General features: G+C 52.3%; 7 protein-coding genes across 7 annotated transcripts; 3 read left to right on the plus strand and 4 right to left on the minus strand.

Moving 5' to 3' along the window:
• Positions 1–122: 122 nt before the first annotated feature.
• J4E85_008749 (uncharacterized protein) lies at positions 123–1,855 on the plus strand (the record flags this gene model as incomplete). Its single annotated transcript, XM_051472973.1, has 2 exons — positions 123–425; positions 560–1,855. The coding sequence occupies 2 exons, from the start codon at positions 123–125 to the stop codon at positions 1,853–1,855; spliced, it is 1,599 nt and encodes a 532-aa protein (XP_051323193.1).
• An 886-nt stretch (positions 1,856–2,741) lies between these two features.
• On the minus strand, positions 2,742–3,602 carry J4E85_008750 (uncharacterized protein; the record flags this gene model as incomplete). Its single annotated transcript, XM_051472974.1, has 1 exon — positions 2,742–3,602. The coding sequence occupies one exon, from the start codon at positions 3,600–3,602 to the stop codon at positions 2,742–2,744; it is 861 nt and encodes a 286-aa protein (XP_051323194.1).
• Positions 3,603–4,706: 1,104 nt separating this feature from the next.
• J4E85_008751 (uncharacterized protein) lies at positions 4,707–5,604 on the minus strand (the record flags this gene model as incomplete). Its single annotated transcript, XM_051472975.1, has 2 exons — positions 4,707–4,781; positions 4,837–5,604. 2 exons carry the CDS (start codon positions 5,602–5,604, stop codon positions 4,707–4,709), a joined length of 843 nt encoding a protein of 280 aa, XP_051323195.1.
• Positions 5,605–5,947: 343 nt separating this feature from the next.
• J4E85_008752 (uncharacterized protein) lies at positions 5,948–6,980 on the plus strand (the record flags this gene model as incomplete). The annotated part of the gene is made up of 2 exons (XM_051472976.1): positions 5,948–5,961; positions 6,020–6,980. 2 exons carry the CDS (start codon positions 5,948–5,950, stop codon positions 6,978–6,980), a joined length of 975 nt encoding a protein of 324 aa, XP_051323196.1.
• Positions 6,981–7,157: 177 nt separating this feature from the next.
• On the minus strand, positions 7,158–10,504 carry J4E85_008753 (uncharacterized protein; the record flags this gene model as incomplete). Its single annotated transcript, XM_051472977.1, has 4 exons — positions 7,158–9,994; positions 10,167–10,229; positions 10,278–10,367; positions 10,423–10,504. The coding sequence occupies 4 exons, from the start codon at positions 10,502–10,504 to the stop codon at positions 7,158–7,160; spliced, it is 3,072 nt and encodes a 1,023-aa protein (XP_051323197.1).
• Positions 10,505–10,848: 344 nt separating this feature from the next.
• Positions 10,849–11,980, plus strand: J4E85_008754 (uncharacterized protein; the record flags this gene model as incomplete). The annotated part of the gene is made up of 3 exons (XM_051472978.1): positions 10,849–11,033; positions 11,125–11,845; positions 11,894–11,980. The coding sequence occupies 3 exons, from the start codon at positions 10,849–10,851 to the stop codon at positions 11,978–11,980; spliced, it is 993 nt and encodes a 330-aa protein (XP_051323198.1).
• A 372-nt stretch (positions 11,981–12,352) lies between these two features.
• Positions 12,353–12,918, minus strand: J4E85_008755 (uncharacterized protein; the record flags this gene model as incomplete). Its single annotated transcript, XM_051472979.1, has 2 exons — positions 12,353–12,540; positions 12,768–12,918. The coding sequence occupies 2 exons, from the start codon at positions 12,916–12,918 to the stop codon at positions 12,353–12,355; spliced, it is 339 nt and encodes a 112-aa protein (XP_051323199.1).
• Between the last annotated feature and the right edge of the window lie 20 nt (positions 12,919–12,938).

Raw genomic sequence — 12,938 nt, forward strand, 5'->3', positions numbered from 1 at the left:
CCCTAGACCTCGAAACAATTCCCACGCCACTCTGCACTGGCAGCTTGTTGAGGCATCTGCTAGCGTTAACATACCACTCAAACTCACACCGCCCCTCATGCTAAGGTCATAACAGCATCGCCATGGCCACCCCCAAAGATACAGCAAGCGACGATAACCTGGATGTTGCCAGTGACAAAGAGAGAAGGAGCCAGGAGGTGGATATCGAAAAAGATGGACTGCAAGACGACCTGGAACGACAGGCCTCTGAGCCTCCCTACTCCGTCTTCAGTAAAGGCATGAAGACATGGATTATCTTCTTGGTGTCTATTTCAGCTCTGATATCGCCGTTTGGCGCGTCCATGTTCCTTCCCGCGCTTAATGTGCTCTCCGACGTCCTCGATATTACACCTACGCAGGTCAATATTTCAATTACAACGTACATGGTATGTCTAAAAATCTCTTCTCCATGTTCAACGAGATAGGGAACGCTTTTGTCATCCCGAAGGCCTCCCACAACCCAGCTACCGCTGACGTTGTACACTCAGTCCAAGATCTTGACCACAACTGACAATTATAGATCGCACAAGCTATTGCTCCCGCTTTCCTTGGGACTCTATCGGACAACAGCGGGCGAAGGTTGACCTTCATCATATGCTTCATCATCTATAGCATCGGCAACATCGGCCTCGCACTCCAAACAAACTACATCGCCCTTCTCATCCTGCGCATGGTACAAGCCGTTGGTGGCACGGCTGCTATTGCGTTGACAATGGCGGTTGTCGCGGATATCTCCACGTCGGCTGAGCGAGGCACCTACATGGGTTACGCACAAGCCGGTGTATTGATGGGTCCTGCTTTCGGTCCGACGATAGGCGGTCTGCTGGCGCAGTACCTGGGCTGGCGATCCATCTTCTGGTTCCTTGCCATCTTCTCCGGCGTGCTGCTTGTTTTGTTCGTGTTCTTGTTCCCTGAGACTTGCCGGAAAGTCGTTGGCAATGGCTCTATCCCTCCTCAGGGTGTCAATCGCTCAGTCATCAGTTGCATACAAGCTCGCAAGCTTGCAAAGCTCTCGCCTAACGAGGTCACCCCTAAGCCCGAGAAGAAAAAGGTTGCCTGGCCAAACCCGCTTGCGACTTTCCGAATTCTAGCCGAGAAGGAGTCTGGGATTCTTTTACTCTACAATGGCCTCTTCTTCACTGGTATGATGGTCACTGTCTCCGCGATCCCAGAACTATTCTATGCCGCATATGGCCTCAACGAATTGCACGTCGGCCTTTGCTACATCTCTAATGGTGTAGCTTCCCTCATCGCCTCGCTCACCATGGGTCGAGTTGTCGACTGGAACTTCCGCCGCTATGCCAAAGCTGTTGGTATGACCATCTCCAAGGGCAAACAACAAGATCTCAGCAACTTCCCCATCGAGCGTGTTCGCCTGCAGATCTTGATTCCGTGCCACATCATCGGCATGTTTGGACTCATCATCTTTGGATGGACTCTCAAATTCAGAACACACATTGCGGGTCCTGAAGTCGCTCTGTTCATCATGGGCTTCGGTGTCACTGGTGCTTTCAATATCACCAATGGCTTGCTTATCGACCTGCATCGCGATAAGCCCGCAGCTGCAACTGCGGCGGTCAACTTCGCAAGATGTCTCATGAGTGCTGGCGGTACGGCGGCGATTATTCCCATGTGTCATGCTATGAACCCGGGGTGGGCATTTACATTCATTGCGCTAATCATGGCGGTGTTGCTAGGTGTTGTGTTTTGGGTCATGAAGGACGGAATGAAATGGAGACAGGAGTTGGCGGAGAAAAGGAGGCTCAAAAGCGAGGAACAAGAGAAAAGAGCAAAACAGGAGGAGAATACAACGTGACGTGACTAACGAAATTTATCAATCTTCTCCTTGATACTCTTCTTGAACTTCTACATGACTGGATATATTCCAAGAGCAGTCGACGAATAACCAGACATAAGCTCAAACATCGTACGGCGAAGCTACATCGCCGAACTTTTCCCTTCCAGAATCTCGCATGTATTCGTCCCACGCTACCAGAAAGCCTTGCTTGTCCGCCTTTTCCAACACATGGTCCGCTTTTGCTTGCATCAATGGATCTACCTCAGACACTATATTACGCTGTGGATTTATGTCGTTACTGTTTGGAAGCATACCACCCCAGCCATAGCCCAGTTCCACGCAGTATAGTTTTAAGGCATGCACGTGCGCAATGTGTAGCGGTTCGCAGTCTTCGCGTGCTACTGCCAACGAGGCGGGCATCATCTGCCAGAGAGCTGGTTTCATCGACTCGAGACAGTGGTTCCGTTCTTCAGTCATCTCAGTGTCTAGGTTATTGTCGGATACCAACCGTCGATCTCGCCACGCAAGGCCAGGCCCCAAGGGATGAATAACGAAAGGGAAACCGAGCTTCTTTGCTATGGGAATACCGAGGACTACTCGTCCTGGGCCTGGGATCGGACTAGGCACCAAGTCGTCGTCTTAATTGTTATTGATCAAGATTGCAAAACCCATGTACCTGCAAGTTTCAGAGTGTTTCATCAAATCAAACAGTTGGAAATCTCCTGCTCGTGATGGAACAGCGTGAAGCCAATACGGGCGTTGTCCTCACGCGCACATAATTCTAACAGTCTTTGTCGAATAACGTGACGAAATTGATCACTTGAAGATCTGTTTAACCGGAACGCAGCTGGCAGCGCGACTCATCCTCATCAAAATCATTCATTTCAGCAGCCATCACATCAACTCAAACCGTCCTCAAGACCTTCACCCCCGTCATCTCAGCAATATCATATATCGCGTCAACTACGCGATCAACGTCCATGCTCTTGAGCGGTATCCTATGTGCACCTTCCCATTCCACCAACGTCACCGTACAGTCTTCACAATACTCGTGTAGTAATTTCCGATGAAGGTGTAGTCCTGGATCCGCCATGCCGTGGACATGCAGTGTGGGTTTATGCAATGTAGCCTCCTCGTCCACCTCTCTGCAAAATTGAAAGCCTTCCGATATGTTACCCGCACTGACAAGAGCCTCACTCTTCATAAGCTCAGGGTTCAAATTGCTCAGAGGCGCCCGACCAGCCAGTAGTATTCCGAACCTCCACCTTATGCCTGAGATCCCTGTGATACCGGTAGCGATCTTCGTGCCTTCTTTGCGCGCTTGTGTTTCCCTCGCTTGTTGTTCGAGAAGTAGGCTTGCGGATAGCTTCGCCCCTTGACTGAAGCCCATTAAGCCTACCCACTCGCCTGTACCGCCTTCCCGATCGTCGTCCTCCATTGCTGTGCGCATCGCGTATCCGATCTCTTCAATACATGTGTCCGCATCGATCTCAGGGTGTTCGGGAAGCCATCGCAGCCAGCGTCGGAAAGGCGCGTAGTCGCTGTACACGCCGATGATGTCTGAGTGCGGATCGCAGAAAAAAGGGCCGTCGGCCCATACGAGGCGGAAGGAGTGTTGAAGGTGGCGGATGAGCGATCGCGATTGCGCTTTGAATATAGCGGCGTTGACGCCGCCGCCGTGCAGACAGAGGATTCGCGGGAGAGATCTCGTGTCGGGCTTCGTTGGCGGTATTTTGGACACTGGCTGTGAGTATGTTGAGGGCATGTTCGCTGTTATCTGTCTTTTTTACTTGACGTGTTCGCGATCAATCGATAATCGGCCGAGCCGGAGCCTTGAAGAGTAATGGTTAGAGATTAGTACCGTGAACTGATCATAAATCTAACGTGGGGGCGAGCAGGTCATGCTCCAACAAGGCTGACACCCAGATAAAGCAGTTTTGGCGGCATGCGACTGACTTGCCGTGCTTAGGGGTCGGAGTCCGAAGCGTGGTTGAAGACGTCCTACCGCTGCCCCTGCATACAGTCATGCTACTATGTGAGACACATATGGTGTGCAGTGCTCTCCAGAGCCTGTGAATGTCCAGACTAGAGTTTCTTCCTAAGAATACATGATCTATGATGAAAAAAGAGTGTTGCGGTGAGGTGGAATGGGCAGCGACGGGCGGGGAACCGTATCGGAACAACAACGCGCTAGACGCTCATCATAGAATTCGCGATCGATCTTGCTCCATGTCAACGCATCGATTACACATTTCTGGCGCCAACGCTCACCTATCGGACTGATCGCTTTTCTTATATAGAGTATCCTTCAAATGAGCGTTGTCAACGCATAATAGTAATGTTATCCATCCGACTTGACCAGCAGAGTGTAACTGCAGTGAGGTACCAAAACGCGCTACCAGTGTTTGGAAAACGTCTTGAAACAACGTTTTGCTTTTTCGGACAGAATAGAACTTAACCCATAAAAGTAGTCAGGTTATGTTGGGCCTATCAATGACACAAGGTAAGCCCAAACAAGCCAAGAGTTGTCCTAGAGTTATGGACAGGATGAAAGAAGTTTAAGATTCGAGACGACTACCGAACAGTCCACTTTTCAATCCAACGCTCTACTTGCACCGACGATGATAACCACGACATCGATCAAGGTGTGTACAGAACCGGTACCCCCTTGGCATATCTGCTTGCGTAACTGCCATCATCATTATCGCCCCCCCCAGATGCGCCTTTCGCGTGTCTGGCTTTAAGATCCCTAGTATTCCGTAGGTTTGATCCCCTGTTCAGATTCCCCTGGTGCTCCTAATATTTACATTCCCTTCGTTTCGTCGAGGTCGCGTTCAAATCCTTACTTCAATGAGGTGGTTGCAACTCTCTAAGCTGCCGTCTTAGGGGCACCTGCGGCGTGCTGGGAGAGGAAATCGGGATCATTCTCGAACTCTTCCTTGACCTTCAAGTTGTTAGCGTCTGTGCACACGCGAAGTTGCTCATGATAATGGACTTACGATATCAAGACCGCCTACTAGCTCACCATCCGCCCAGAGCTGTGGGAAGGTTGGCCAGTCGGCGAACTCCTTCAGTCCTTGGCGAACCTCGTCGTCGGCCAAGATGTTGAAGAAGCCGTACCGTATACCCTTCTCACGCAGAATCGCCACTGTCTGCCGACTGAAGCCACACTGCGGCGAGCTTGGTGTGCCCTTCATGAACAGCATAACTGGCGCTGCCTTGACCAATTCGCCTAGCCTCCTGTGTAGTTCATCCTTGTTTGTCTGTTGTTCGCCTTCTCGGTGCTCGCCCGCGCTGTAGTCGGGTGCCGTCTTAGGGTCCTGGGAGCCAGGCGCGTACCCAGCGAGATTCTTGCCTGTGCTATCCCCGTTCTCCTGTGGTCGTGTGACGGTTTGCGCGGGTGGTAGACTGGACGATTGGCCGCTGCCCGCGCCGGCGTATTTCTCGACTGCGGCTCGTACTTTGGATGCATCTGAGCCCGACACTGTCTCCAAGGTCTTCCCGTCTTTCTGTAGAACGATGTATGGGACCGCTGTGACGTCGTATTGTTCAGAGACCTCGGGCAGCTCTTCGGCGTTGAGGGAGAGGAACTTTATCGGCGCATCGGCGGGGTATGTGCTGGCGAGCGTCTTCAGGATGACGCCCATTTGCTCGCAAGGTTTGGCCCATGGTGCGTGGAAGTAGATGATGGCGAGGGTGGAAGGTGGGAGCGCGGACACGGTCGACTGGAAAGCCGACTCGTCGGGCATCTCCTGCATGGTAGCCATGATGCTAATCGTATGTCGAGGCAGGGGCGGTCGATCGAGTGTAGCGGACGTGTAGTTGCCTGGCTGGTCTATGGGCGTGGTGTCGTCTTGATTGTGGGGTGTATGCGGCAAGAGTGCTGGCAAGAAGTCTGGAATGATGGTATGATCTGATTAATATTTAGTTGCCGCCCGAAGCAAAGCGCCTATGAAATCACGTCAGAGGCCGAATTGCGGAATCACCCCGCCATGGCCTGCTTCTCCGTTATCAGATCGGCGAAACGTGTCTCCGGCGCCGTTGATCCCGGGAACTTTTTTGTTAGCCAAGATTTCGGCATCAGCAACCAACCTAGATAACAACGACAAGATGCTGAAGACGGTGTACGTAAAGATGAATACCGCTTCTGCTCGCATGAGCGACTCTAACATGCCACTCTAGCAAACCCAAGAATGCCCGCGCCAAGCGCGCAATGGCAAAGCGCGAGCCGCAACAAAACGAGAACCCCAAGACGACGCTCTTCGTCTCTGGCCAGAAGACGTCTCAGATCCTCAAGCTCGCCGTCGCCGACCTCTGCACAATCAAGCGACCCTTCATCGAGCGCTTCACCAAGAAGAACGACATCCACCCCTTCGACGATGCAACTTCGCTCGAGTTCTTCTCCCAGAAGAACGACACCTCGCTCCTCGTCCTCTCTCTACACTCCAAGAAGCGACCACACTGCTTGACACTGGCAAGAACATTCTCATACAAGATGCTGGACATGCTGGAGCTGTACATCAACGCAGAGACTTTCCGGACGCTCCAGCAATTCAAGAACAAGAAGCCTTCCATCGGCCTCAAGCCACTAATCAGCTTCCACGGCACCGTCTTCGAAGACCCCAACCAAACCAAGTACACCTTAGCCAAGAGCCTGTTCATCGACTTGTTCAAGGGCCAAGACGCAACCGAAGTCGACGTCGAAGGCCTCCAATACCTCATCTCCGTCTCCGCCGAAGAACCCACCGACGCGCTCCCCAACCCGCAAATAAAACTCCGCTTCTACCTCCTCCGCACCAAGCGCTCCGGCCAAAAGCTACCGCGCATCGAAGTCGAGGAGATGGGCCCGCGCATGGACTTTACCCTCGGCCGCGAAATGTTCCCTGACCCGGATATGATGAAGCAGGCGCTGAAGAAGCCCAAGGGTGCTGAGCCGCGCACCAAGAAGAACTTTGACACTGATATGATGGGTGACAAGGTGGCCAAGGTGCATCTTGGCAAGCAAGACTTTGGCAACCTGCAGACGAGGAAGATGAAGGGTCTCAAGCGAGGAAGGAACGAGGACGATGAGGAGGTCGGTGTCGAGGACACGGCGAGTGAAGCCGAGGAGGAGGAGAAGACGCCCAAGAAGGCCAGAGTATGAAATGGAACAAGACATGAGATGTAACTGCATGGGCGGCGTTAAGGGTGCCTCTGGCGTTCAACTGTTGGGCGAGACTATACCAATCTGCACGTTTGTAGCAAGTCATAGGCGTCTCAAAAGTCAAATCGATTCGAGTGATGTTCAGACTTTATGATATAATAATGCCCTGTCTACTGCCTAATCATCGTCCGGTTCATCAGCCAGTAACCACTTCGCCCGACATTTCACAGCCGCACTTCTGACATCTCTCTTCCCATCATCCAGAGCAGCAATAAGTCTCCTAACCACCTCTCTCCGGTAGCCTAGTATTCTCTCTTCCTTGAACTTCTCCGCTACCAGGTGCAAACACTTCAAAGCTGCTACCCTCACTGCTGGCGGTGGTGGCGTAGCCACGTTTTCCTTTGTAACGGTAGCGTTGTTCAGAAGACGAGAGATGAGTGCACCAGCATGCTCCTCGAGTACTTCCGGCTTCTCCGTGAGAGTTGAAGTAAGAGTGCCGATTGCAGCCTCTTTAACAACGTCTACGCCCTTGAGGTCCAGAGATTGGAGAAGCAGGGTAACGAGCTGTCCAACTTCCTCGACTACTATCTCAAAAGGCATCCATTTCAGTGCTCCGCTCAATGCGATGAGATAATTGGGCTTGGTTTGGGCATCCGCTTCTCGGAATGATTTTGTGATGTTCGGTACCAGTAACGCAAAGCTCTTATGCTTATGTAGACCGAGAATCTGGCAGTGGTTTTCCTTAGTGAGAAGGTCATCGGGTTGCAATAGAGTTGTGAAACCTTGAGCGACGGTACTACCATACTTCGGATGTGATAGCAAGGACAAGAGCGTCGGATACAATGTGTTCAGCGCAGGGCTGCTCCGCAATACAATGCCCTTGAGACACGCGAAGATAATGCGTATCCGTGGCGGATCAAGCTTCTCCGGGTTGAGAAGATCAAAGTCCGCGACGAGAGGGTCCATGCATGTCTTAAGTGCAGCGCTGGTATAGTACTTGTTGATGATGAGAGACATCTGCCGAAGGGATGCTGATCGGACTGGTAGGGATAATGAGGGCTGCTGAGCGTAGTTTGCTAGGGAAGAGATCAAAAGTTGTAATTCGCAAGGCAGCGTCGCGTCTCTGCGGAGGGAAGCGAGGAGGTGTGTAGAGACGATCATCGTCTTGTTCGCTTCCACACTGGCATCCAGACTAAAGGGTGGAAGTTCATTTTGTGGCCTGCCGCGGAATAAGGTGTACAGCTCCGCAGCAACATTATTCTGCTGTTCGGTAGGGAGGTACCTGATGATCAAGTTGCATATGCGGCCGACAAGATCGAGTGTGGTCTCATCGTCAAAAGCCGCTGGATGTGTTTCGTCAGAACTCGATGCGCGTTCGATGAGTGGCAACGCGATCTCCTTGTAGTAAGTGGAGCTGTCTGAGCCCTGCGACAGCTTGTTCTCGCCCTTCTTGAGGGCATACAACATCGCGGAAAGAAGCGCGACAATGTATGTAGAAGAAGCGCCCTGTTGAACTGCCGCACTGAACTTGTTCTTAAGTCGCAGTATGACGGTGTCGAAAACCTGCTCTTCGCTGGCGAGCTTGGCGAATGCTTCGAGGACCGTTGAGTAATGTTTTGACCCGTTTGCGTCTGTGTCCGGGAGTTGCGCAAGGAAAGCCGGGAACGCTTTCTCAACTACGACCTGTGGCTTCTGGTGGGCAATCTCAACGATACCGTTGATGGCTGCTTCCTTAACCTCGTCCTTTCCATGTGATTCCTCGTGGATGACGATGGAATGCAGAAGCTGAATGATTCTGCCGATATCGTCGTCGCTGAGTAGTCCTCGCGCTTTCGATAGCTGGATAAGTCCATCAAGACAGACTAGTCTGAATGACACTTCTTTGGCTGGGGCTGTCTCGAGACCGTTCAACATGACTTCTAGCGCTTGGTCTCGGAACTGAGCGAGCGCGTTATTGCTGACTTCTTCCCCACCAGGGCCCATCTTTCCCCAGTCACCATAGACGTCGATGTTAGCTTTCACTAGTTGTACGAGAACTTCCAGTAAGCCTCGGCGCTTTGCCATGGTGTCAGCTGTCTGGAATAGTAAGAATAGGTTCGGTAGCACTCCGGCCAGCACGAGGCTAGTGACTTCGGGAGACACGTTGGCGATGCTCTGGAGAAACCTTGCGGAAGCTTGGGATTGTTTCGTGGGCGCGTCTTCGAGGTGTTCGTTGCACTCTTTGATAACAGGTTTGAGATACGCATTGAGTGATCCCGGGGTACCCTTCGATAGTGTCCTTGCAATTGCGGCTAGGCCTGCAAGCGCTTCCTTCGCCAGGTCTTCTTCTTGCACATTCAAGACCTCAAACTTCAACGCGTCCCATAGCGTAACCGCGTATAAAGATACTGTCCTTGGTCCGTACTCGGTCACTGAGGCTGTAATCGTTGATAGAACGTCTCGCTTGGTGTTCATCGATGTGGAATCGAGCTTGTCCAGAAGCGCAGGGAACGCATATGGCGCAAAGTCGGCCGTGGATGAAATGCAATCTCGCAAGCGATCCTTCAGGTCCTGCGCCGTGATGCCATACGGATCATCAGGTGGCGGCCTGAAGGTAATTGGGAAGTAGTTGAAGACTGCGTCAAACAGGTCCTGTGCATCCCCGCCGACGTTCCATTCCGTCATCGGAACCCTGAGTATCGAGAAGACGACCATCAAGTTCCGAGGATCTTTCTCTCCGTCAAAGTATGATATGAAGCGTCCTAAGAAGTCTGGTGTCGCATCGTGGTGGGCTCGGAGGGCGTCGCGGTATTTCGCCATGAGCGTATCGATCAGGCGCAGCACGGGGTAACGTTCGCTCTGCTGCTTGTATTGCCGTAGCGGGTGTGTGTTATTGAGGAGTGCCTCAACGATGCTGACTACCCGCTGATCGTCCCACTTCCCTAGCTCTTCCAGCGCCAGGAGTGCCTTTGCGCATGACCCAAGGCCTTCGTTGTCTTCGGTTCGGGAAAGGGTGAAGTCGCAGAGCAGGTTCCCTAAGCTTCCCGTTAGCCCGGTTTTATCTCATGACACGATGCTCTCGCCCTGGAAATGTGATCCATAGCTAATGCTCCGCCCCAGTACCAACGATCGTTTGGGTCTGCGACATGCGATGGATGTGTACGGGGAACAATGTAGTATGGGCTGAGCGGTCGCGGGTTCACGTACGTTGTTGCAGGGAAAGAACCTTCTGTGGGACGGCTGCGAGTACCTCCGCAAGGTACGACATTGCTACGATGGATTAGCCCAGCTCCTAACAGATTCCAGAGCGATACGTACTCTTCGACCGTGTGGCTCCATCTTCACTGTTCAAGTATTCCCCAAGGTCAGTGACCAGGCTGATCAGCTTCAATTCGCCATTCTTCAGTCCTGTCCACGATCAGCCCTCATCCCGCCAGATGCCCCGCCGGAACCTCGTACATACGCGTCGCGCTCCGCTGAGCAGTCGCCGTGGCTTCTTTCTTGTTCCTATCAAAGTCCAGCAGATACTGCTGAGCATCTGACATGTTGATGGTCGCGGGTGCGGTATATTGCAATGTGTTGCCGTATGCCTCGAAGCACGCGATTCAGAAAGTTGCACAGTCGCGGCAATGACGTTACGGAGTTGCGGTGCTGCTGATTGGCCGGTATCGGAAGGGTGGGGCGGGTCGCGCAAAAAAAGTTAATGGGAGGTGTCGGCAGTGAGGAAAGTGTGTTTAATTGACCCGATGGAGGAGGCTTGACTGGTCCCTGTGGCCCCGTGCTGTGAAATAAATCGTCTTCTCTGGACCGACTCATATCTTGGATCTACTATTCCAATCGTCGACTATTCCGCTGCCCATCATCCCCAGAACAGCAAAGTTACCCCGCCATGGCCGACGATAAACCTAACTGCAAAGTCATCCTTGCGAACAACATCGCCAAGGGTCTTTTGGACGAAGTGCGCGATGGTCTAAGTAAGATTCCGCGCAAGCCGCTACTCGTTGGCTTCCTCTCCAGCGCAGATCCTGCCGCCAGGGTATACGCAGAATGGACAGGCAAAACTTGTGTTGAAAAGTGAGCGCGTCCACAAGTCGATACTCAGTTCTTTTATGGCTGAGGCTTTGGCTGGAAGTCGGGTGAAAGCCGCCTACTAACCTCATTGTAGTGGCTTTGCGTTTGACCTGCGCGAAGTCGACCGCGAGCTCCTTGAGGACCGCCTCATCGAAGCGAACAACGACGCTGCCGTGGACGGCATCATTGTCTACTACCCCATCTTCGGTAACCGCCAGGACCAATATCTCCAGCAGATTGTCTCCATCGACAAGGACGTGGAAGGACTGTCGCATCGTTACATTTTCAACATGTACCAGAACATTCGCTTCCTTGACCCTGCCAACACCAAGAAGAGCATCTTGCCTTGCACACCCCTTGCCGTGATCAAGATCCTGGAGTACCTGAGAATCTACAACACCATCCTGCCATACGGTAACAGACTGCACGGACGCACCATTACCGTCATCAACAGAAGCGAAGTGGTAGGCAGACCGCTTGCAGCACTACTTGCCAACGACGGTGCCCATGTCTACAGCGTGGATATCAGCGATGTGCAGGAATTCACACGAGGCGTTGGCCTACGAAAGCGAAGACACGAGGTAGTGGAGAAGCCTGGCTGGACCCTCAACGACTGCCTCCCACTTAGCGATGTAGTCATCAGCGGTGTCCCTGGAGACAAGTACAAGGTGCCACTCGAGTTGATGAGGGACGGAGCCGCATGCATCAACTTTTCCAGTGAGAGGAACTTCACACCCGAGGTCAAGGAGAAAGCCTCCATCTACGTTCCTGCCATCGGCAAAGTCACTATTGCGGTGCTCTTGAGGAATCTGTTGGTACGTAATCATGCGTCTACCTACGGGACTACACTGACAGTGTTGCAGCGCCTCGCTCAAAACAAGATTGATGCTGCTGCTCAGGGCGTGGATGAGAAGTCCTCGGTTGAGCCAGTGATTCAGTCGACCGCATAGACCTGTTTATCATTCTGCATCGTGTCCTCATTTTGATACCCTATAGAAGGCACGCGTGCCATAACAAAACTCGCTCGTCATCCAGCTTTTCGCAATCTGAGCCTGTGTCTGATCGACGTCACGCATCATGAAATTGACTTGACAGTCACCCAGAGCACACAGTCTCGTAGAAGTAAAACCATCATATTAAAGTCGAGCAAGAGATTGCACAAGAATTTGTGACTGAATAGTACCAACCATTTGATCGTGATAGATAGGATTAACCCATTAAGTCCACATGACCCAGCCAGGAGAAAACCACATGTAGAAAAGTAAAGGTATAAACAAGGTGCGAAATTCGTTACACGATTGAACGCCACGCTAAATGTGAAATCAAGACGCCTCCGGCGGCATGGGCACAGGCACGCTTTCCACCTTGATTTCTGGTTGCGGCGGCTCGTATACATCACTCTCTGCCTCCGGCGCCGCTCGCCTAGGCAAGGGTCTCTCCCTTTCTTCGTAGTACATGTAGTCGTCAGGGCGACTATTGTATCTCTGTGGTGCAGGCCTCTCGTATTGGACTGGGACGTATCCATATGAGTCATGTTCATATCGGTGAGGCTGATGTGGCATATACGGGGCCCGATACCTGGTGTCACCACGTACACGAATGACCTCGTAGTCATGCATGGGATGCCCGTACTCGTCAACATAAACTGGTTGTGGACCGCGTGGTTCATCGTAACGATATCGTGGTGGTGAGTACCCGTGTGCATGTGGATGCAGACGGTCTTGCACAGAGACGTACCCGCGGGGATGACGGCGGGCAGGTGGATAGAACCCTTCATCTTGTACAGACTGATCAAGGCTGTGCTCTCGAGAATACGCAGGCTCGTAGTCAGGCTCAGCATTGGGCTGCGGTGTTTCTTGTTGATCGATGCGACGCTTTTGTTCTTCATATCTCCGGCTTTGCGATCGG

This window comes from Alternaria conjuncta (assembly GCF_024043145.1).
Source record: "Alternaria conjuncta strain BMP 0040 chromosome Unknown scaffold_14, whole genome shotgun sequence".
In the NCBI taxonomy this organism is placed as follows: domain Eukaryota; kingdom Fungi; phylum Ascomycota; class Dothideomycetes; order Pleosporales; family Pleosporaceae; genus Alternaria; species Alternaria conjuncta.